Here is a 24997-nt window from a genome sequence, read left to right on the forward strand (position 1 = left end):
TTGAAAGGCAAATGTTCAAAGTGCAACATATCTGAATTTGGGGTAATATTGAGCTTAAACAACAGAGATACGAGCAAATGAATGTCAGAAACAGTACCTCAAAAAAATCAATTCCACTTTTTTGATTTAAAATGACGATATGATGACGTCATCGCGTATTCCTGGCAATACTGATACTTGGAATGTTACTTACAATTCATATACTTTTGTAATATGCAATAGAAATATAGGGTCAACGGACGATTTAAAGAGCTATGGCGAAATAAACAAAGACATGTTTTTTCACTATATTTGCAGAAAGACGCGCACGCGGAATTTCAACTTTGACGCCAGTGCATTCCTTTGTTATAGGTCGTAATCGATCGGAAATCAATGGATATTATTACTCAAAGTATCAGGAATCCAAATCAGTCAAAAAAATTGCATTTTCATGTTGCTTACGGGCTCTGCGCGCGAAATTGCGCGGACGGACGCGCACGCGAGAAAATGTTTGAAACGCTTAAAATTGTCTGAAACTTCGAGATTTCCCATTGGGAAGTCGTTTTGAGCCTTTTAAAATTTTGACGCGCGCTTACGCGCGCGTAATGATGACCTGTGTAACTAGCGTTAAAAAGTAAGATAGAGCGTGACCTGAACTTCATGTCCACCGAAAATGATACAGAAATGACATCTAGTTATGAAGTTATGATCGATCATGTGACAAGGTCCGAAAATCACAAAATGGCGCCTAGATGACGTCATAGATATGTAACTGTCATGAAAACCTTATTGTGGCTAGATTTTGTCATGAGACATGTTGACTGAAAATGTCATGTTATTTCGTAATGTCATTCTTGAGATATTGACGACACAAAATTGTCCAGAAAGAAAGAAGAATAAAAAAAAATAAAGAGAGATTTTGACAATCACAATAGGTGATACGCTGATAGCGTATCACCTAAAAAGAGAAATTTTGACAATTACAATAGGTGATACGCTGATAGCGTATCACCTAAAAAATAAAGAGAGATTTTGACAATCACAATAGGTGATACGCTGATAGCGTATCACCTAACAAATATTACTAGTATTTCATTCAATAAAATAGAGTGGGTTGGAGACTTAGATGTTTCTGAAATTGTTACTACCATTACGTTTGTTTATAACCGTAAATGAAAGTGAATGAATGAAATAAAGTAAAATAAAATGATCGGTAAATCAGTGCAGTGTCAGTCTGTCAGAGCAGAAGTTTGTATTCCTTTTATGCTAATTAATACGTGTTGGATATGGGATACAAGCCATTAACTATAAATGTGTAATGTCTTATCCATCATCACCGGATTTCGCTTGACGCTGGAAGCTAATAAGGTTTGCACAAATCATTTTAAAGACAATTTGCGCGTGAACTAAGGACATGTTCATTATTAGGAGAGCTGTCCATATTGAACATCAGCCATGTTTAAAGAAAAATAAATCCATCCATAAAAGCAAGGCCACATATACTTTGAGGTTTTACCTTCAAAGCGTTATCGTTATATGATTGTGGCACAGCACTTAATAGCATTCAGGTAAACTCTGTTGTTATCTGTAGCGAAAGTCCGTCGAAAATAACTATACATGTGTGTGCGTGTGTGTGTGTGTGTGTGTGTGTATGTGTGTGTGCCTTTGTGTGTGTGAGACTGTGCGCATGCGCGAGACTAGCTGAATGTGTAATCAAGTGGAGTGCCATTTACTTTATGCATCTGTTCATTGTCTACTTCTAACCTGAAAACTGCACGCATCACAATGCTTGATATGAATATTGGATTTAGAAAGAAACCTTGAACAACGCTGAATATAAAGCAAAAGAAAAAAACAAAACAAAACAAAAGAAGGACGTGTAGGTTTAAACTTTGATATGGCATTGGGCTAGTCGCTTTCCAAAAGACACTTTGTTATCTACATGTCGCCAGGTATCAGCAGGAAGATGGAATGACCTTTTTTCATTTCCCTGAAATCAGTGATTAATAAATGCCTTTGAAATCTGTATGGAACCACATCATTTCAATACCTCAGTCACTGGAAAACAAACTTAAAGAAAGAAGAGTGACATATGAGCAAACTATTAACTAACACCATTAAATTGGATTTTCGTAATTATTTCCGCAAAGTATGAAACACGTTGCCTGCATTTCTGCTTGCAGGAAGGGAAACAGAACGAAATTATATTTTCTGAGACGGATAGGGCCTATAGAGTAACAATAGAGCAGAAATAATTGGTTCTAAAAAAATAGCACCAGTAAAAGAGGATTATTGTCATTACTGGATATCGGACTGGACTGGACATTGCTAAAATGGACAATTGCTATTGAGATCTGCAATTACGTAAAATTGAGCCAGCTTGGAAAACTGTGAAATGTGCTAAAATCAGCACCTTCCGTCGAGTTTTTCCTCCCTGTTTGACAAATCCTTTATACCTCAAAGATGGAAAAAGTGGTATTGGCATCTTGAAAAGATGATACATGAATGAATAATCTTAAGTTCTTCTGAGGATACTGTACAATTCTTTTTGTCTTATCTTAATTTTATCAAGTGTGAGGATAAAACATGGAGTAGAACTGAATGAAATGCCGAGTGTCATGGCACCGCCTCAACTTGTCCATGACGAAATGATACGAGAACATCACCTTCATCACAAAATTATGATGCTAGGAGCATCGCAAGGGGGGGGGGGGGGAGGGCTACAGCCCCCACCCCTAACGATATTCCTAATTGTTGTTCCCGTTGCCTAGCAGTTAATGGACAGTGCGAATAATTCCCTCCAATCAAGGGGACGAAGGGTCAATATTACGTTTGTTAAGAGAGAGAGAGAGAGAGAGTTGTTTGCTATACTGCTGGAAAAAGTGTCGTCCAAACGCAGTAAGACAGTGTGGTGCATTTTTCCTGAACACATGAATTACCAAGGCATTCAAAATCGATGACGCATCTTCAATGCCAGGTGAGACCAATACACAGAACCTCCTGAAGCGATAACTTTTCTGTTTTTTTTTTTACATTAATTATCCAAGTTATGGTGTTCGAATGTATCATCCTAAGTCGCATGTTACTTCAATGGAACAGGCTCTCGATGTAATACTACAATGACAGTAATGAAAAATTAAGTCAGTGAGTTGGTACAGCTGCTTTAGTATTATTTTGATAATGATTACCAGTCATTACGCTGTTAACGTGACAGAAGGAAAAACAAATCCATCAATCATGTGATGCAAAGATAATGATCTAAAGTACATGCGAGGAATTAACATTTGCAGCGTCCAGTCTTATGTACCGTGCAATCACCCACTGTTCTAATGAATTATCTTTTTCAGGCACTCCAGGAGCTTATGTTTGTGTAATATCACACAAAGAACTCTAATTTTGGATTCACTTTTCCACTATGTTACAAAACATAAGTATAGACGCATTTTGAAATTTCTGAACACGTTAAAAGAATAGTTTTACCTCAAGATTACGTTTGACTTACCTTGATGAAGGATACCAGGCAGTCAGGATGATAGCTTGGTCATCAGTCGATACGATACTATACTGACATCAGGATTGATCACACGCAGTGAAAATTCCTCTCAACATTTTTTTTTTTTTCATATGATTGAATTCAATAGTCCCATTCCAAATACATAATTGTAATTTTGTAAAAGAATAGCGACAGTACCTTTCAGTAAAACAGGATTTGCAGTTGCTAACTCATCCGTTTTAAATATTGTGTGTGTTTTTTAGTGTGTATGTGTGTGTGTGTCTGTGTTTTGTGTTTTTGTCAAAAATGAGAGAGCTTGTGAAATAATAGGGCGAAGACCTCATGAAATTTTGGTGTTTTTTTTGGCACCCAATTTCATTTTTTTTTCCTCATCTGACTATACCTTATCTATCAGAATCAGGTTTAACCAGTGCAAGAAAAAAACTTAATTAATGTTACTGTAGAATTTCACTTTTGTGTGTGTGTGTTAGCTCTAGATTCTTCTCGATTCTGAAATTTGCATTTTGTTCCTTGCCTTCTTTAGGGGTACATGCACTTTTTTGTTTTCTTTCCCTCTTTTGCATTTTTTATATTATATTTTCGTTTTGTTGTTTCATCTCTTGGAGGAAAAAGTGCTTTCATATTTCCTATTCACGCTGCTAAAAATGTTTCAATAATACAAATGACCTAGTGGTGAAGTAGTGGTCCATGCTGCAGGATGCTGAAGGGCACGTTTATTTTCAGGAAATAAAATAGTTCGCAATTATCGTTCGGTGAAATGTGCGATCCGCTCCTTTCATAACGATCATTCAGAATACCAGACAGATCGATGGATGTGTGAAGTTGCTGAAGGAGGCTTTTTCTGGCATCACTGTGTTTACAGATTACGTTTACAGATTGGCATGGTCTAAGCGTGATTTGCTAGTGCGCCAAGGCATTGTTTTGGAAAGGGATAAACTAGTCATCCTTTTAGTCTTGACTACTAGTGATAGACAATAGGATCATTTAAGTGCCGCCATGCCTGTCAGAAGAGTCGACGTTGCCAGTGTAGGCCTAGAATCGAAACAACCGGGACTTTCTGTCATCAATGCACCAGAGATCAGGACGGATGACACCACTCTGAGTCCCCCTCCTTACGTGAGATACCGGGACAAAGTGTCATGGTTCGCCATTTTCTACAAGTCCATTCCCGAATCGGTGGGACTAGCGGGAATCAAATACGCCTTCAACCCAACAGAAATTAGAACGCGACGGTAGGTTATATTAATGTTCTTGATCACATCGATACACAGGAACAACTTGCTTTTCAGCATTTTTACATAACTACCAATATACATAAACATCGCATGAAAGTTCTCCTTTTGATTTTATAATGAACTATATACTCGTTCTCATTATTAGCAAAACGAGCCCTTAATCATCCCGTTATTACAGGTGCATGGATTTATCGATAACTATTATCAGTACTTTATCTTATCTGTTTACATGTTGAGCCAAGATTAAGATATAGTAGGCCTATGTTGAGACACCCTGCCTCTCTAAGACATTTGACATCTCAATATGATTGCATTGATGGCACTTGCAAATTATACTCTTCATTTGTTTTGTGGAGGAAGGAATCCAAACAATTGCCGCGTTGTGTGCGTAGTAGACAATTTCCTCCACTTGGGGTGGCCTTTGGCCGTGTAAAGCTTTCGAAGGATAAAACAAGACAGATTCTCTGTTTCTATGTAGGCCTACACTCACCAAAAAAGAAAAAAAAAAAGAAAGCAAAGATTTTTTTTCCAGTTCCGATCATTCATGAAGGATTTGATATAAATCAAAATAGGGATATTTGTAGAAATTTTCTATTAATTCAAACCTCAGAGGGAATAAAGCAGCGAAGGTGATAAAATGTTGATATGTTTTATTTATTCTTTAATGTTAACAATTTTAGTATTTATGGGACGAATTAAAGAACGAAATATTGCTTTAGTTTTTCCTATTTTGAATAAACAAATAAAATTCCTAGGATTTTGTCTAATATTGCTTCTTCTGTAATGTCATTGTGATTTCGATTTGACAGAAGAAATGTCTTTTTCCTCCATTATTTTTAGCCTAGTTGTCATTGTTTTATTGAAGAGCACCTTCTCAAGATTGACAGCTTGATTATTCTTGCAATTTATTTATTTATTTATTTATTTTTTTACTTTGGTGCCTTGGAAGAGAAAAAGGGATATATTAACACATGCGCAATGTTTCCCGTTTAATTGACCTACCAGGTTGACAGGCAAAGCATATTTAATGTGGTAATACGTTTAACATAGTATCAAATACATTAATTTTTATCCTAATATTCTCCAAGAAATATGAACTTGAAAAAGTGTTCGCTTCCATCATTCAGGAGAGTCAATTTGATATTATGTATCTGCAAATATACGTACATATACACCTATCCAGTTACATTGTATAGATTGTATATGATGTACTATACGATATCAAAATTATGATAATTATCCGGGATAATTATCCATTTGGAGTGTCTATTGGCTGGAATATTGTGCATGAAAGGGATCGTATATTTTGCTGTGGTTAAAGGGATTGCATAGTTTTCGTTGAGATGTGGTTTAGGTTTCTAACTTTTCGCTTTATAATTGAAAACCACTTATGAAATATAAAAATGCATACAATTCTGAGATTTTTTGATGAAAATTTGTTTTGAAAAGGCTGAGATAAGGACTACTTTGTCATTTTATGCATTTCAAAACTGATTTTCATCAAATGAATTTAAAATTCCTATTAGAATTGCATGCTCTTTACTATTTCGTGAAATGGTTTCTAAGTATCTCGCAGAAAGTTAAAAACCGAATCCTCACTTCAACCTATACTATATCATCCCTTGAAAAAAGTGCATTTATTACAGATGCCTTGTCACTTGGTACCAAATCGACAAACCGTACATATTGATGTTGATGTTGATTGATATTTGTGTAGACCTTTCCTGAGAATGTTATTTTACTGCCAGATAAACTGAAGAGAAGTAAAACATAATGACAACTGCATGACAGAACACATATCATATATATATATATATATGAAGAGTTTGTTCGCAAAAACCGATAAGTCCATATTTGCCAAATGGAGATATTTGCGATTAAAGGTCAAGAAATATAAAGAGAATAATAAGAAAATTTTTGCTTCTTTTGACCCTAACTTCAAAAATGTACCTTTATATGTAGTGAACAATATATCATTTAAAAGGTATTATTTTGTACTTTATGACAGAGACCGTACTTCAAAATCTCCAAAAGTGGACTTATCGGTTTTTGCGAACAAACTCTTCATATATTTTTTCAAGGAATCTATTGTTACAAGTTTCAAGTGTGAGATACATGTATAATGGAAAACATTTTGATATGATGCTTTTTGTGGTAAAGGTGTGTTCATTTATTTTGAAATGTTAAATTCATTTCAGTGTTTCATGCTATTCACTAAGTTTAGCCCTTTCTTCTCAATATGTAAATTATCGTGTGTGTGTGTGTGTGTGTGAGTCTTGTAGAATGTGAAAGGATATCTGTATTTTAAACTTTATAACAATTTCATTTTGTTTCATTTCATTTTGTGCAAATTTGAATGGATGCGATCATGCCATCTAATCTCGCGCGAATGTTGGATATGCAATCAACTTTATAGGTGCAAAGTTAACGATTGCAGAATGATAATACCCGAAGCAATATTTCCCTGGACCACATTGATTAAGGGTAAATGAAACCGAAATATGCATATGACATAAGTGAGAACGGCAATTTTGGTAGAACACATAAGAGAAAATTGGATCATCCCACAAGACCGACAACCTCGAGTCATACGGTCCACGAGACCGACATCAAAAATAGGTCCATGAGTCATATAGCCCATGAGTTTTGCGACTCGCAATTCATACAGCCCATGAGTTCGACACTGCGCACAAAAGGCCCACGAGACCGACACCATTAGCAAAGAAAGCCCACGCGACGGACACTACACAATAAAGACTCACAAGACCGACAGTACACAAAAGAGGCTCATGAGACCGACATTAAGGCCCGGTCCCACTGCACTTACGGATGCAAAGAGGATGTAAAGCGTACAAAAAATCTTGCCATCCGTTGGAAAACGCTACGAATCCGCTGTGTACCCATCGCATACGTGTTTCATCCGCTCTATCCATCGAGCATCCGTCCACTGTGATTTCATCCGCGCAAAAAGTTTTAAGCTGCTTAAAACTTTTAGAACGGATGAACTTTCCGCTGTGTACGATGTAAATCCGCGACATACGAGCAACAAACGTTGTATGTCCGTGCGGCATCCCTTAAACGTCCGCTGCATCCTCTCCGCATCCTCTAGGCATCCTCGCAACTCACATCCGCTGCAGCTTAAAACGGAAAGAGGGAGGAAAGATATGGTACGTGGAACGCCTTTACATCGTTAATAGCACGTTAATAGAAAGGATGTAACCGTATGCATCTCGTTTATAAAGCATTTCGAAAGCATCCCCTCTGCATCCGCTTTTTCTGCTATGCGTCCGTTTCGCAATTATCTCCGGTAACCCCTTCGGAGCTGTCATCCCCTTCCATCCGCTTTCATCCGCTAGGCTTCCGATGAACATCCGTTTAACATCCCCGCTACATACTACCCACGTCCGTTCTATTTCCGTTCTGTTACCGCCAATTTTCGCCAATTTTGTCAATTTCTGGAGCGGATGAAAGCGGATGAAGCCATCCCCGAAATTTTGCTCGTCCGCTGTGTCCTTTCTGCATACGCTTTGTGTCCGTCGGCCAGTGGGACCGGGCCTTTAGGCAAAGAAGTCTCACGAGACCGACAGGATGAGCAGCGCCATTTACATGACAATTACCGGAACAGGGTGTTCCATGAAGGGGAAAATCACGTACTGGCGGGTGCAATTTCGTCACACTATCGAGCGAGAGATTGTAACGTAATGAACAGTACCATCTCAACGACATCAAGTAACTATGCATTTCTACACGTGTGGCTTCTATAGAGGGCAATTCTGTAACACTACGGGGATCGACATTGTTATCAATTTATCTCTTTTTTAAGATAAAATTGTCCTCTCCATGGGGACTCCCACCCCCCCCCCCAAAAAAAGAATGTATGAAAAAATAATAAAGGACAAGAACGATGTGCGGTTTGATTTCAGATGCCATCGTGCTATTTTTAACAGGCTTTCCTAATTTCTAGATAGACGGTGGAGAGGATGTAAGTTTTTTTTTCCGCTCTTTTCTTTCTCGCTTCAGTAGTTAAGTATTCCTCATTCGATCTTCCTGCTTATACCCGCCTGCTTAGAGTTCAATTTACATTTTTTTTTCCTCAGTAATTGTAATGTTTGACATTTCAAAGGATGAAAACGTTTTATTTCGCAGCGATTCACCTCGATTTGTGGCTTGTGTCTGTAAAATTATTTTCCTCAAAACGGTACATTTTTCATGAAAAAGAATGGCTGTTTTCATGAATGCACCTTCTTTTCCGAATCCTTTAAACTACCTTAATAGACGATTATATCATTTTCTGTGAATTTGTACTAAATCAGCACCTTTGCAGATGACTACTCCCCTTCCATATCATATAGAGCAAGTGTACACTTCCACACTGACCATTTTGTGAAATATTTTCTTGTGAAATTCATTTCACACCTGGGTATTATTCTAGATGGTTGATCTGAATGTCCACATCTTTTTTTTTTCTAAGCAGGTGTATACCGGTGTATGTTTTCCGGAAAGGGAAACGAGGGTGTTTTGGCATTTTCGAAATTAATGTTGAAACATCTCATGCATTCTTACAAAATTTTGTTGATTTTTTTTTTTTTTTTGCAAACACTCAAACACGCAACCATAATTAAATATCTTAAACAGTTCAGGGGGTGAGGGAGGGCAATTGACGGGGTAATCCCCAAGCAACTCTCCTTTTCCATCTCTCATATCTTCCTTATGCCGTTATCTGGACACCCTATACAATTAATTGGTTTATAGGTGGCGCTGTTCATCCTGTTGGTCTCGTAGGCCTTGTTTTCCTAGTGTCGGTCTCCTGAGCCTCTTTTGCCTAGTGTCGGTCTCATGAGCCTTTTAAGCGTAGTGTCGGTCTCATGGGATTTGTTTGCATAGTGTCGGTCTCGTGAGCCTTTTTGTGTGTATACTCATGGGGTGTATAATGCGTGGGCTTATTTTACTTGATGTCGAACTCGTGGGCTTTATTTACTCAATGTCGAACTTTTGGGCTGTTTTACTAGTGGGCTGTATGACTTGTAAGCTGTATGACTCGTGGGCTGTATGACTTGTGAGCTGTATGACTCGTGGGCTGTATGACTCATGGGTGTCGGTCTCGTGACGTACACCCGAGAAACTTTGAGTAAAATCCAACAATCAATTCATAACTTACGAATTTGCAGGTTCCGCTTAATAGGAAGATTTCTGCAGTCTGAGACGTCACATGCAGTTACGAAGAATGATATGCCAAAAATAAAAAGAGAACCCACAAAATGTCATATTTCATGAAAAATCACGCACACTCATTCAACAATGTTGTTCCTTTGTTTTCTGAAGGAGAAAAGTCATAAGTGTCCTTTCATTTTGTTACAAAATGTCAATACAATGAATTTATTCACATTTTCTCTATCGTTGTCCATTCGTAACTGGACGAAGTGTTAAGTCTTTCATCGAACGATGGCTTAACAAAAACATTAAAAATCAATTACTTTTGAACGGTTTGACAGATGTTCTTCAAACTTTGCTTTACTGTGTTAAACTAATGATTTTTGCGTACATTCATTCTGTGTAGACTCTTCTGGCTGTTTCTGGTCTTGTCAGCGATGGGAGTTACAGGATACCAGTTGATTGACAGGTCCATCTATTTCGCCAGCAACCCTAAAAGTGTCGACATTTCTGTGGACTACGACAAGGAGAAAGACTTTCCCTCCGTCGCCATCTGCAACTATAATACTTTTAGGTAATCTCGAAGCTCACATACGGTTTCTAATAATGTGTTATGACGTGATACCTGAAAAAAACTTTGTGTTGATTTTCAATAAAAAAAAGGGATAGGATACCCAGGAAATCCCCCACGACAACTTACGCGTGCATTGACTGATGAAAAAAGTAATGGGCTTACAGTACCTTCCCGTAAATAATTTACACGGAATACATCCCATGCTAGTAATTACAGCTCGCTATAGTTCCAACAAAGATGCCAATTTACCGGAACTTTGTTTTTAAAAATGGTTCTATGGCACCGCGTAAGTGCCGAGTTTGCGTTCATTTGCTAATGTTACTATGTCACTTTATCATAACATCATCGAATTTTCAATGAAGTATATTTCCGGTGTGTGTGTCTGTGTTGGTAGTGCACTTTATGTGTAGTGCATTTTATTTTATTATTTTTTTTTTTTAGGTCAAAGGATTGTACAAAAAAAAAAAAAAAAAAAAAAAAAGGCTGGTGCACCCCCGTTACACTATCACGATCTGGACCCGGTCTGTCCCTATCTAGCAGATCGGGAGAGAGCGGCAAAAGCGTATTGGGATCGGAAGCATCGTAGCATCGTGGCAGCAGTGTTTGGACGTCGGGGATGGAGCGGGCATTTTTTTCAGATCGGGAAGAAATTTTGAACCTGTTCAAAATTTGTTTCCGATCTCCCCGATCAAAATGGACCTATTTTTAATCGTACGACAAGCGGGAAGAGCGTAGTGACAGCTTAAACACCGCAGGATGAGCGTAGCAAAGTCTTTCTGAGCGTAGTTACATCGGTACAAGAACGGGAGATAAACTTTAAGCCCCCGTCAAGCCCCCGTCACACTAGAGCGTATCTAGCCAACGAATGCCCAGCGGATCCGAAAATTTGGAGATACGCTCACATCCGCTGCTCATCGTTCGTGACCCGCTTGGCGTTCGCTGTATCCGCTAGCTGTTCGCAGCGATTCGCAGAGATCCGCCGGAGACAAATTTTGATTTTGGACATGTCCAAAATCTTGAGCGGATGACGAACGGAATGACAATACGCTTTGTGGTCGCTTAGCGCCCGCTGATCGAAAGTTGTGGTCGCTCTGCGTTCGCTTCTCATTCGTTCGCCGTTCGTCCAAATTCGCACAGCAAATCTGGACAGCACAGGTAGCATTTATCAGTTGGTCATCAGAAATGGAGGACGCTCAGAGATTTCAGATGCAATATCTTCTAGCTGTTCATCAACATGAGCATGACCTAAACCAGCTGGCAATCGCCAAATACATCCAAGACAAGAGAAAACGGAGGAGAGGAAAACATCGAAGAACGATGTGGACCAGGGCCTGGATCTGAAGACGAGGGCAGTTCAGGTTGTATAATCAGCTTCTCATCGAACTTCCGGGATATTAAAGTCCCGGCGTTTGCCTCTGGCTTTTTTTTTTCGCTGAAGGTCCAGGCTAGGAACAGTTGGAGGCACCAGACGTAATGGAGGATGTTGGACTCCCCACATCATCGTCAACGTGATCATCAGAAGGAACACAGGAATCTTGAGGACTGTCGAGGGTAATGACATCAGCAGCACCTGGTGGTGACTTCTCCTTCCTTCTTTTGGGGGCCATTCTCACAATCACAACGTTACTCGACACTGTCACTACTCAAAATGATTTGGGAAAATGTGCGTCAGTCGAGATCCGTCACGTGACTGCCGCAGTATCGCTCTGCATATGTTGGGCATTCGCTCCTCATTCGCTTTGTCCGCTCAGCATCCGCTGGACGGACTGTACGCATTCGCTTTCATTCGCTACTTAATCCGCTCGTAACACGGTTAGCATATGCTCATCATTCGTTAGGCGAACGTTCGAAAACGACGTTTTGCTTGCGGATTCGAGCGGATTCGAGCGTATCTGGACTTTGCCAAATTTTGCCCATCCGCTAGGCATTCGCTGATTTATACGCTGTAGTGTGACGCTGGACGGACTGTACGCATTCGCTTTCATTCGCTACTTTATCCGCTCGTAACACGGTTAGCATTATGCTCATCATTCGTTAGGCGAAGGTTCGAAAACGACGTTTTGCTTGCGGATTCGAGCGGTTTCGAGCGTATCTGGACTTTGCCAAATTTTGCCCATCCGCTAGGCATTCGCTGATTTATACGCTGTAGTGTGACGGGGGCTTAAAAGGGACGCAGCCGGTAATCGCAGCCAAAATGTCTACCAGAAGAAGATCAAAGAGATGGAGAGGCAAAACTGTTGAGGAGGAAGATGACATTGTCGCTGCACCTGTCGGGGCAGAATACAAAGAAGGAGCTCAAATTTTCGAAGAAGAAGAGATGAGGAATAAGAACAGAAGAAAGCAGCGAAGCAGCTATCCAAAAGGCGAAGAAAGAGAGACTGCACGTGATGCTAAAAGAGGAGGAAGAGGACATAGCAGAATTTCGAAGAATATGCAATCATCTACAACTAGAGGAAGACGGACTATAAAAGCAAGACATCAAGAAAAAGCCTTGGAAAGATCAGCACGTCTTTGATTATAACAATACATTGCTGCAAAAGAACCGTGAGTTGAGGAGGCTCTTCGAGGTCCACAGTATATTTCTTTGGTTCTACATGCTGATAAGTTGAATGACTGCGGATCGACAGTCGAATTGGGGTACATCGGGGCACATCGGGCACTTTTCAGCTTTCTGAACGGGGTAACAGCGTGATAAGATCGTAGAGATCGTTTAGAGCGTAGTTACAGCGTGCATCGATCGGATAACATCGGCAGCATCGCACTGACAGCGTATCTACATCGTTCTAAAGCGTAACTGCAGTGGCAGAGATTGTAATGTCTCATTCCCGATCATCGTAGTAAGAGCGTAGCAAGCACGTGGTCGTAACCGCAGCGTTCTTAGAGCGTTTTAATACTGTACTGTGTCCAGATCGGCTCAGGTTTAAACGATCCTTCCCGATCTGAGAAAATTGTCAAATCGTAGCGAGAACGGCATAGTGGAACAGGGGCTTTAATCTTTTAAAGTAACAAACAGTCAGCCGATTTTAGTGGCACCGGAAAATCGCGCTGATTGAGCAGAAGCCATCTTGTTATTGTGAGCCGATGAAACTCGGAAGTGGCTCCAGCTTGCCAGCGGTGACCAGGATTATTACCCCTTTTTTGTCCCTCTTTACGGAATTCCTGAATCCATCCCTGTATTCCTCTTAATCAAAGTGCTTTTTATTTTAAAATCTTGCAAATATCCAGTTTTATGATGTCCTGACATGTATTTTGATCCCTCTCATCTCTACTATAATTGTGACCCTGCACCTCAAAACAAACAAAAAGTGGCCGACATGAAATTTTAGTTAAGACCATATTCTGAAAGAGCAGACTTTAAGCTTTAAAATGATGTATAACTCAAATCAATTGGACTCTCCTAACCTATCTAAATATTGGAAAGAAAGCACAAACTCAGGAAAAGTGTGAACTGAGAAAAGAGGCTCTGAAGTACAGTGTCTATTAAAGCGCTTAATCTTTACCAAACCGTGCTGGCTGTGCGATGAATGGGACAAAAAACAGGAAGTAAACCACCAGAGTAACAACGATGAAGGGATTATCAGATTAAAGTGAAATTGAGCATGCCTTATTAACACATTCTGTCCATACTTAATGCCAACTTTCAAAACAGTAGCACTATCTTTTCAAAAGTTATTAGAGTTGAAAGTGAAGAGTGTGGATAAGGTTTTTCAGAAATGAAATCACACTATTCTACCAAAAATGTTTGAGATAAACAGCTAAAAAAACACACTTTTCTGCCCGTTTTATGATACCAAATTTTAGCATTGTGTAAAAGAAGACTCTCTCTTTCAGAAAATATGAAAAAGTCAATTTCGGCTAGGTTGACCCACTTCACTTATTTTCAGTCTTCACGCAAAATCAGTGTGTGCGACTTTATGTTCGTTTTGAGGTGCACAGTCACAATTGACCACGCCACGTTATTCCGTGTTTTGCAGGGAAGAATTGGTGAGCGGAACAAAGTTTGGAGACTTTCTTTCGGAGATATTTCTCGACAACGAGAGTATCAACATGACTGCATACCAACCCGCGCTCGAAGCCATACACAACATGACTGGTTTTTATGTCAACGCGAGTCATACGCTGGAGAGCACATTGATAACGTAAGTTTGTCTTGACCCTCAAAGAACGTACATTTTCTAAATAGTATCAAGATGTGTGCAAGCACATGGTCAATTGTGACGAGAGATTCAAGTAGCACAGTTTGTTGGATGCGTACTCATTCGCTAACCCTGATGTATCCGAGTATTTTCAATAGAGAGCCGTTCATATTTTCTTTTCTAAAATGACCTCATACCTCATACAGACCTTGTAAAATTGTGTGGTCAAATATTTTTTTTTTTCAGCTCTTTTCGATCAAATATAGTTGATACGATTCAGCCCATTTATTAACGAAGAAAACAGATCTTAAATATTCATGATGCACCACTTCCGATTTCTGTCTCATCCGATCTTTGATTTGCTGACTCTTATGATACCTCAAAAGTCCGCAAACAAGAGGTGCAGACTAATACATTGAGTTTTTATGTCAGTCTGATCTGTTGAATCATACATTGTATGAATTCATCAGTCTGAAAAGAACGTGATACGCCTGCCCATATCCACCGTGGAGCAACCCTATTGATTTCTCTTTAACAATGTTTTGCCGATCTGTTCTCGGAAATCTATATTGTTTAACAGATTTCCCCTGGTTTATTACACAGAGGACGTTGGGGACAGGAACCACTGACTGTGGCTAACTTCACCATGAAAATGACTGATTGGGGTGTCTGTTTCGTTTTTAACGATGAGAATAACGGTCTGCCGAAACTCACTCTAAAAGCTGCAGGTAATTACATCTCATTACAAAGGCTTATCAAGGACAACTCTCATTCACCTCATCTCAGAGTTCGATTGATTTGCCACATGACTCGAATGTTTGTTCTGGAATAGATGCTAAAACATTCGGAACATCTCAAAAATTTATCAGTAAGTGGGAAGAAAATACAAGAACATGGAGGTCTTTTATGGTTTAATTTAGTTTAGTTTATTCTTTATTCGAAAATCACACCCGTCACACGGACGGCCGGCCTAAAAAGGCCTATGAGTGATAAATATACATCAAACATAGAAAGTAATAAGATGTATCATGAATATATCATGTCATAGATACAGACAATAACAAATAATCTAACACAACAAAAGAGAGAATATGGTGGGCTAAGTAATACATGAAAGAGATATTCAGTTGTGGGAATAATTTATAATAGATTGTTACGGCACGTTAAATCAAGGTTGGCAAAACTGGCTACTTGACAGCGCAGTGACTCTGATGACATTAAAAAAAAGAGGAATTGTTGGTAAATAGGCAACTGAGGAAAAGTAGGATCTCTTTCTGATATAATACTGAATAACTGTGATCTGAAATTATATGCAGAACAAAGCATAAAACAATGAAACTCATCTTCTACATCACCGGAATTACAGATTATACAAAATCCTTCATCATGTGGCACATTTTTGTAAAGTCCGGTTTCAAGGGCAATAGGGGTACAACCACTTCTGAACAGAGCTAATGCTCGCCTATATATAAAAAAGATCTATTTTGACACTGACTAACATATTTAGAGGGGAACAGTATTTACGCGCATGCGCAAGATTGCATACAGAGAATGATCGGCACGAGGCGTGTCGATCGAATCGTATGCATACATAATTATGTGCGTTAAGTGTATCAAATGGACGTTAATACAGCAGTCTCGTTCTACTAAGAGAGTTGCCAGGGTAGTATCGCGGAAATTACCCTAGCTGGTCATGTAGAATTTGGCAAAAACGTCGGAGTAACATTTGTCGGGAACCACTTTAACAGGCCGGGTTGAAAAAAAGAATACCCTGACGTTTCCCTGACGTTTGCCGCGGAAAGTCTAGTTTGAAACGCTCTGTTAAAACTGGACTTTACACAGTAACAGAGACGGAGAGAAAAATTCGAAAATCCCCCCTCCCCCCCCCCCCCCCCAAAAAAAAGAAGAAATCGTCAAAGCGAAATTTTCATTTTATCGGTTCCAGCTTAAGTTTTGAAGGGTAATAATTTTCTGGCTTCTGCTTAAGAAACAAAATTGCTTGCATGTCCTAAAAGTCAACCCACCCACACACCTACACACAAAAGCGCACACGCACACTACACTACAATCAACACACTGTCGCATAACCAGTTCTGGGTTTGCATTAATATTTTCAGAATAAGGCCTATACTATAAATTTGATTTGGACATTCATGTTACTTGTAACATGAATTTTCGTTACCTCTGCAACAATTGCAATGTATTGATACTGTTAGTTTTTCCCATTATTGTTGTTTTCTTTGTATGAATTTACATGTATTGTTTCTGTCACTCAAGAAATTGAAATTTATGTTTGTATGACTTTATTGTGGAAAAACGAATACATTCGGACTTGAACTTGAACTTGAACCCCTAACGAGTAAACAGGCTTTTATCATTTCATCACCGAACATTTCCGGCTTCATCATAGGAAGGAGGTACAGTCTTCTACTAACACTGGACGCCCAACAGTTTGATTATTTCTTCGAACCCAAGGGTCGAGGTTCTGCCGGCTTCCAAGTCGTACTCTACGACTACGGCACCGAGCCAGACATAGAAGACTCTGGCTTCGGGATAGCACCGGGGGAGATGACGCTAGCTGGTGTAGACGTGACCGAGGTATAGAATGTATGCTGCTCGCAAACCACACCGCTTTTATCTGCCACAGGTCGCCCCTAATTTCGTTATATCGCCGTTAGTTTGTTTTTCAAGCTGCACCGTACTCGATTATGCTTGATAGTGTTGTGGGCCATTTCTCCTTAATTTCCACATCCGTGAAGTTTGGGACCTGCAGTTTTACAAGATTTAATGTTTGATGTAGGCCCCATCATGATTATCAATTATTTATGTTACTTTCTTTCCTGAGACACCGTTATACCACAAACATGTCATGATCATTAAAATTTTGAGCTAAAATAAATAAAATGAATTGAATTTGTTATCTCTATGAGAAAATTGGAAAAAAAACCCAAGAATAAACTAAACTGAAATAAACTGGATATTATAGATGTTTGATTATGTATCTCGATTTCATCACATGTCATTCCACACAGGTAAGTTCACAAACGGTTATCTCATCCCTCATCTATACCATTTCCCCATCCACACTGGTAGAAATAAAATACTTGCCTTTTTTACATGAAAAGAGCAAATCGTCTCGAAATATTTTTTCTGAGTTTAAATACATTACTAAAGGCTATTCTTTTCTTCAAGCCGTAAATGTTTGATGCGAAGGAGGGGGCATGCAGTTTGGCCATGACTGCTTTCATTGCTTGCAGATCTTTGCTCACCATAAGATTATCAGGGTAACCAATAGAAGGGCCGACCTTTTTATCTTTTCGTGACCTCTACCTATTGCCAAAGATGACTTGTACATTCAGTGTCATCGTTTTCTAAGTGCAATTCGATACACATATACTATATATATATATATATATATATATATATATATATATATATATATATATATATATACACACACACAATAGTAATAATAATAATATTAATAATAACAATAATAATAACAATAGTAATAATGATAAACATCCAGTGAGTTTTTGTATCAGCACTTCCGTGGTTGTCTCTGACAGTAGTTGCTGGTCCTTAGCCGAAAGATTGAATTTCAAATCAATCAAATTAAAGTATTTTGGTTACTCCATTACCCGACTCTCTACCACAGTATACCAACTTGCCGCCCCCTCATGGGCAGTGTGGCGAAAGGGTTCTGAAGTACTACAACTACTATGGACGAACCGAGTGTTACAGGGAGTGCAATGGGGATTACCTACTCGAAGCCTGTGGCTGCAAAACTCTAAGCATGAGAGGTAGGTATGCAGTAGACGCAAGAACACGTTTTAGCACCAGTAAAAATATTAAAAAGCTACTCGTATCGGCCCTTAATGTAATAGATTTAATGCTAAATGTATTATCAACCGTACATGTAATACATTCAACGCAATATGTAAGATCGCACTTATACTTTGTACTATGTTCTTTGATTTTCGTTGAATGGAAATAAACTATGATTGAATTGAATTGAATTGAATTTGATTCTGGTTATGAATAAAAACGCAAAATAAACCAAACATCATGCTAGACCTTCACATGGATCTTTAAATCACTCAAAAAGATGGAGCCATGAATAAAAATAAACGATCATGCCAGGCACCAATGCACCTCATGAATGCTCTTGCGCAATCCCCCCTAAAAAACAACAACAAACAAACAAACAAACAAAACAACTGAAAGCTGTTTGAATAGTTATTATAATCAGTTTGACCTCAGCTCTTGTACCGTTTTGGTTTAATGTAATATCAATGATGAACTGTACGTTAACCCGTTGAGGACGGTTTGATTTTCCTACAGCACGCATTTCCCATAGACACCTGCCCGAGTGTACTCGGGACTCGTCCTCAAAGGGTAAAAAAGAAACCCCAATCAACCAACAAAATTCATCGCAGAAAAGATGGGAATTAAATCAATTTGTAAGAATTGCCATGACATAATTCCCTTTGGATTTTTCATTTATTCAAATTCCAAACTCCATTTTTTCCATTGCTGGCTTTGACGTATTCATTCCACTAGTAAAGTAATAATAGTGTGTTTCCAGCTATTAAAGATAATACAGTTAAAGGGATGATACAGTATTGGTTAAGATGAAGACTCAGTTTTTTTTTTTTTTTGGAGATACTTAGAAACCACTGTGTGAAATGTAAAAGAGCATACAATTCTACGAGGAAGTCAAATCTTATTTGATGAAAATCAGTTCTGAAATGACTGACGTATCAAAAAAAAAGTAAAACAAAGCTATACTAATAAAAGGTGGGTCCCACTTTTGATTAGGATCACTTTGTGTTGAATATCTCAGCTATTTGAAAACCAATTTTCATCACCTAAACTTTCAATCCCCCTCACAATACACGCTCTAGCCTTTAAGGAGGTTTCTCATTAGGCCTATCTCAAAAAAATGATATTAAAAAAAGTCACACAGCTGAAGTCTCATCCGATCGTAAAACTGTATGATCCCTTTAAATGTTTTTGATATTATTGTGAGAGTGCATGAACCCCCCAAAAAGGAATAAAAGTCTCACCCTCGATTTTGCATGACGACTCAAAAGTGAGATGGGTAAACCAAGTCAATCTTGATTTTTTTCATAGTTTCTGAGAGAGGTATTATTCTTCTACATCATGCACAATATTATTAAAGATTGAGATCGATAAATGAATGGGAAAGTGTGTTTTCAGTAGTTATTCTTCTGCCCTTTTTGTAGAGTAGTGTGATCAGGTATGTCTTGGAGGTCACTTTCATTTCTTGAACTTTTCTTAATTTTTAAAAAGATGATAAGTCGACGTTAATCAAGGAGAGAATGCGAAGCTTCTCAATTTCAGGTTAATCTGATAATCCCTTCATTGCTGTTGCTACGGTGGTTTACATCATGTTTCTTTTTTTTTTTTCATTCATAACACAGCTACCACGGCTTGGTAAAGATTAAGCGGTTCAATAGACCCTATACTTCGGAGCCTCTTTTCTCAGTTCACACTTTTCCAAAGTGTGCATTTTTTCCCCAATATTTGGATGTAGATATTTAGAATGCATCATTGTCGAATTATGCATCTATATGCCTTTAACTAAAAATCCATGTTTGGCGACGTTTTGCGATGCTCGGTCACATTTGTTTATGACCTATCATGTACCCAAACTTACCAGAAATAAACAAAGAAATTCATTTTTTTTTTTTTGGTTTTCAAACACTGAAATTTAAAGTGATGAAGCAGACAGAAACAAATCCGTAAAAATCCAATTCAATAGAAAGACATACTTTTATATGTTAAAAAAGTTAATCATCTTCATAGGAATAGTCACATTGTGTCATCAGCTGTTAAACAGTCTGCCTTAATTTGAATTTCATAACTCTATTCCATCAGGTGATGATCGTGAGTGTACTGCTTGGGAATTTTTCAACTGCACTGCATCTGCCTTCTGTAAGTGATTTTTATTTGAGATATTGTTTGTGTGTGTGCGTGTGTTTGTTTTGCTGATACAATTGATTGCATATCTTGCACTCGCCCTCTTATTACGTGCTGTGACATATAGATTGAAGCTGCCGATGGTGGAAGCGTACTGGAATCTAATTCTTTGGATTTTAGAAGCTTGTTTTTAATTCCCTGGACTTTGTCTTAGAACGCTTATCCTACCCAAATAGCACCACGAAGCAATATTTTAAATAACATTTTTGACTTGTCCCACATAAGACGCTATATGCTTTTTCATATGTATGTCAAGACATAGCAAGATTTCAGCTCGCATATTCCTTGTAGAAACTTTCGCAGCATCAGAGCAACCTTCTCTAAAATCATGGAGGGCGTTTTAAAGTCACATTTCCCTTCGACGCTTTTTGTCGATAGACCTGTTTGCCGCATTAAATTGAGTGTGATATGGGCGTTTATACCATCGTCTTATCTATTAATATCACTTGCAATCTGCTTATAGTTAATTTCTCTTCTCTTTGCTCTGATAGAGATCATTACGAAAATGTCCACTAACATTTAGCCATTTGTGTGTTTGTTTTCATTGTTTCATATTCCACGTTATAAAAAGTAGACCATAAACATGAGATGCTGATTTCAGATGAATTCGTACATGAAAATTAAAATTGAAAGGAATGACGAATTATGAAATAGGGAAATATAGACGTCGAAGAATATAACAAAAAAGATAGGTAAGTATATATGTCCACTACACAAGATTACTAGAGAGTGGCGTGATCACGTGATCAAGGCACGGTCAGATACAATGACGAAGTATGCACATAGAAAGCCAAGAAAAAAAAAATCGCTATAGGTATGAATTCAGGAAAATAAAGTTGAGTTTGAATTTGAGTATTGAATGGATTAAGAGATTGACAATGGATCAAATTGTTAAGATAATCACGTTAAGATAGTCATGTTTATTGAAACTCTGACCTTTGTCGACTGACCTATGTTATGGAGGCTCTAATTTCAAAACAAGAGATAAATTTATCATCAAAATAATGTATCTATTTTTTCTCCCTTGTTTAACAATGTCTTGTTTTTCCTTATCCTGTTACAGATGACTTTATAGAAAATGCAGAAACGGTCTGTGATTGCCCGCCTGATTGCTCAAGGAGAATTTACTCAGCGACCGTGTCCCATGTGGAATACCCAAACACCTTTTTAACCTCTCCGTTGAGTGCTGTCTATGGCCTTAACCCAGCATACTTCCAGTAAGAATGCAGATCCTACACAAAAGTTGGCGAACCCCATCCCCTTCCAAAAAAGACATAATCAGTGTACATATATATATACACATATACTTGATGATTCTATTCTACTATCAAGAGTGTTCGATGTCCTCAAACAAGTGTCAAAGGAAGAGCTTTAAACAGAAGTAATGAAACAAGTTCACGCGGTTGACTGCAGGTTCATCCGTATTTATTGCTAAATAAGTCTAATAAATACGGATGAACCTGCAGTTAACCGTGTGAACTTGTGTCATTACTTCTCTCTCTCTCTCTCCCTCTCTCTCTCTCTCTCTATATATATATATATACAATGATATATATATATATATATATATATATATATATATCATTTGTATGTAGCTACTAGGTAGAAAGATATCAAATTTCATATTATATTCATAAATGTTCTTCAGTTATATGCTCATAAGAAAGGTAAGCACGTAGTCTACCTGCTTATATAGAAATTCCCTGAAAAGACAGGTTCAAGTAAGGATGAAAGAGTATTAAATCAAAGAGTATACATAAACTTCTCCCAAGTTCAATTTAGTTGTCCATCTTTTCATTACAGTTAACTTGGGTGTGTCGGATAAAGTTTTTCAACGAATGCAGTTACTTGTAAATGCACAGTTTTAAAACATCTCCACTCAAAATACAACGAAGGAAAACAAAACACAAACATGTTTGGCGAAACATGACCATAAGTAATAGACAAGGAATGATAATTCGTTTCTTACTACATACAAATTCGTCATGCCCCTTGAGACTTGAATATCTAAACCATAGCAGCGTAGCAGCAATTGCCATTGCTGAAGATCAAATATCGTAGTGTTTAGTGACGTATAGGAGACAAAAGTCAGCGAACGAAACGCCATGAGTATCCTACGTACAATGCCGTTGTGCAAACTCCACACTGTGGATGCTTTTTATCGTTTGGGTTTCTTTTTTACTTTCCTTCCCAGTATGGCTATTTATATTCTCCGATCAGTATCCGAAGGATCGTAGTCTCATTTCTTTCTTTCTTTTTTTGTGATACAAAGCTGCACTATGTATTGCGATTCGATAACCAGTTATCATAATTATGATTGATGTTGGTAGATGGCTGTAATTATAATGAAAAGAACGATACAAATGTGATTACATTTTTAGCGTATACTATTAACGCTATGTGCACTACGTTGAAAATGTAATAATAAGTATTAGTCAATGTTATTTTATCCCTCTTTGTTTGTAATTTGTGTTTAGAGAAAACATTTGTGGGCTTACCGTGTTCTTCAAGGATATGACAGTCCAGAGGATCAAGCAGAGAAAAGCTTATGACTTTTTCAGTTTATTATGTAAGTATGTACAATAGGGCATGATTATAATCAAGTTATGTCAATAGATTTGGATTTATCGTGGGGCAAAGATATTATTAAAAAAATAATTATCTAGCGATATTTTGCCTTCTGAAAATGAAAATTAGTTTGAACGAAGACCTTACTTTCAAAAAGGCCTAGATCCATTTGTCATCATTCTTCACCCGCCTATATTGACATTAATCACTTGGATGACAATAGATATAGAGCACCAAAAAAAAAAAAAAAAAAATCCAGGAAGAATGTTTCGAGTTGTTATGACTTTTATGTTCGTTCAATTTCATTTTCTTCAGAAGGGCGCCAATACTTTTTCCTCCAAGGGGCCTATATCCACAATTTATTTACCTCTATATCTTCACTGGCTACAACGAAGCCACCATTGACTCTATTGACCAATCAGAGATTTTAACACAATCTGCAGGATGTCTTTTTTTATTGCAATTTTTTAACCTTTGGTGATGAATCTTAACGTAATAAAAGAACTTTCTAAATGGCAACATAAAAATGTGTAAGATAAAAACCGCTGAATTAGTGGAAATAAGTTAAAGCACATTTAGGAGTTTTTTTTTAAGAAGAAAACTCTTCATATATATAGACATATAAATTGTCAACCACTCTTATCAACACTTCTGTGCTGTTCAAATGTGGCTTGATTATAGATGCATGGGACTAAGGTTTTCTTTTCTTTTTTTCGTTTTCCGGGAATCATTATTTCAACTCACAGGTGACGTAGGTGGTTCCCTTGGGTTGTGGCTGGGCGGAAGTATTCTCACACTGTTTGAAATCGTAGATGTCATCGGCCATTCTGCGTACGTGTACTCTCGAACGCGACCTCAGCCGAAAAGCAAGACTACTGTCCAGCGATGAAAGAATATCATTTTTGTGCCATATGTCGTAAATATAGTATTTATACTCCAATTCTCTCTTTTCACCTCTCGTTGTGGCGATTTACCAGAAAGAAGTGTTGTACAGAAATTATCATATTGGGTAAACTGTAAACAAGCGCCAGTATATTATGAAATCTGGTCATGACCGGTTTGTCATACCCCTGCAATGCTGTCATCAGGTGCCAAGTAAAGAAAGCCTTTTGAACCCGGAACACTGTTGTCAAATTTTCCTAAAACGGGAAAAGTGGTCACTACTCCTCAATTATTCAACGACAGATGGTTAATAGTTCAGGGTCATCCCACGAGACCGACACCCGCGAATCACACAGCCCACAAGTTCCACATGGAAAACAGGTCCATAGACCATGAGTCAAACATCTAAGGAGTCGTATAGCCCATGAGTTCGACACTAGGCAAATAAAGCCCATAAGTTCGACACTTATAGGTTAAAACAGCCCACGAGTTCGACAGATACAACACGGGGCTTAAGGTGTCGGTCTCGTGGGCCTTGTTAGCTTAGTGTCGAACTAAAGGGCTGTGATATGACTCATGAGCTGTAAAACTCATGGACTGTATGACTTGTAAGCTTTATGACTCGTGGGTGTCGGTCTCGCGACGTACACCCGATAGTCCCCCCCCCCTCCAAAAAAAGAAAAAAACCAAAACTAAAAACAAACAAACATTGTTTCCTGTTACTAGTTTTGTTAAATTACATGAACATTCACTCCCGTCTGCATTTTTTCCTGAGAGTCCTGGAATCATAAGCTGAAATGTTTTGAGTAGATCAAAACACTAAGTTGAAGTGTATGAACACACCCTCTTTCATGTCTGTTACTCAATGTATGACTATAATTGATAATCCACATCCACATTTTGTCATTTGTAATCAATATGACTTAATTCAGTAATCTACGGATTACTACTT

The 24997-nt window shown here is 38.2% G+C and overlaps 1 protein-coding gene across 1 annotated transcript; it reads left to right on the forward strand.

Moving 5' to 3' along the window:
• Window positions 1-4489: 4489 nt before the first annotated feature.
• On the forward strand, window positions 4490-24052 carry LOC140234932 (acid-sensing ion channel 1C-like). The gene is made up of 10 exons (XM_072314972.1): window positions 4490-4725; window positions 10286-10453; window positions 14428-14592; window positions 15193-15317; window positions 17000-17187; window positions 18248-18392; window positions 20494-20550; window positions 21659-21812; window positions 23073-23164; window positions 23910-24052. The coding sequence occupies exons 1-10, from the start codon at window positions 4490-4492 to the stop codon at window positions 24050-24052; spliced, it is 1473 nt and encodes a 490-aa protein (XP_072171073.1).
• Window positions 24053-24997: the final 945 nt, after the last annotated feature.

This window comes from Diadema setosum, chromosome 11 (assembly GCF_964275005.1).
Source record: "Diadema setosum chromosome 11, eeDiaSeto1, whole genome shotgun sequence".
NCBI lineage: Eukaryota > Metazoa > Echinodermata > Echinoidea > Diadematoida > Diadematidae > Diadema > Diadema setosum.

Excerpts from the sequence above, each read along its gene's own strand:
- LOC140234932 (XM_072314972.1), top strand. The coding sequence starts at position 4,490 with ATGCCTGTCAGAAGAGTCGACGTTGCCAGTGTAGGCCTAGAATCGAAA. Across the intron at positions 15,318-16,999 it reads ACTCACTCTAAAAGCTGCAG|GAAGGAGGTACAGTCTTCTA; the intron begins GTAATTACATCT and ends GCTTCATCATAG. Across the intron at positions 23,165-23,909 it reads TGACTTTTTCAGTTTATTAT|GTGACGTAGGTGGTTCCCTT; the intron begins GTAAGTATGTAC and ends TTCAACTCACAG.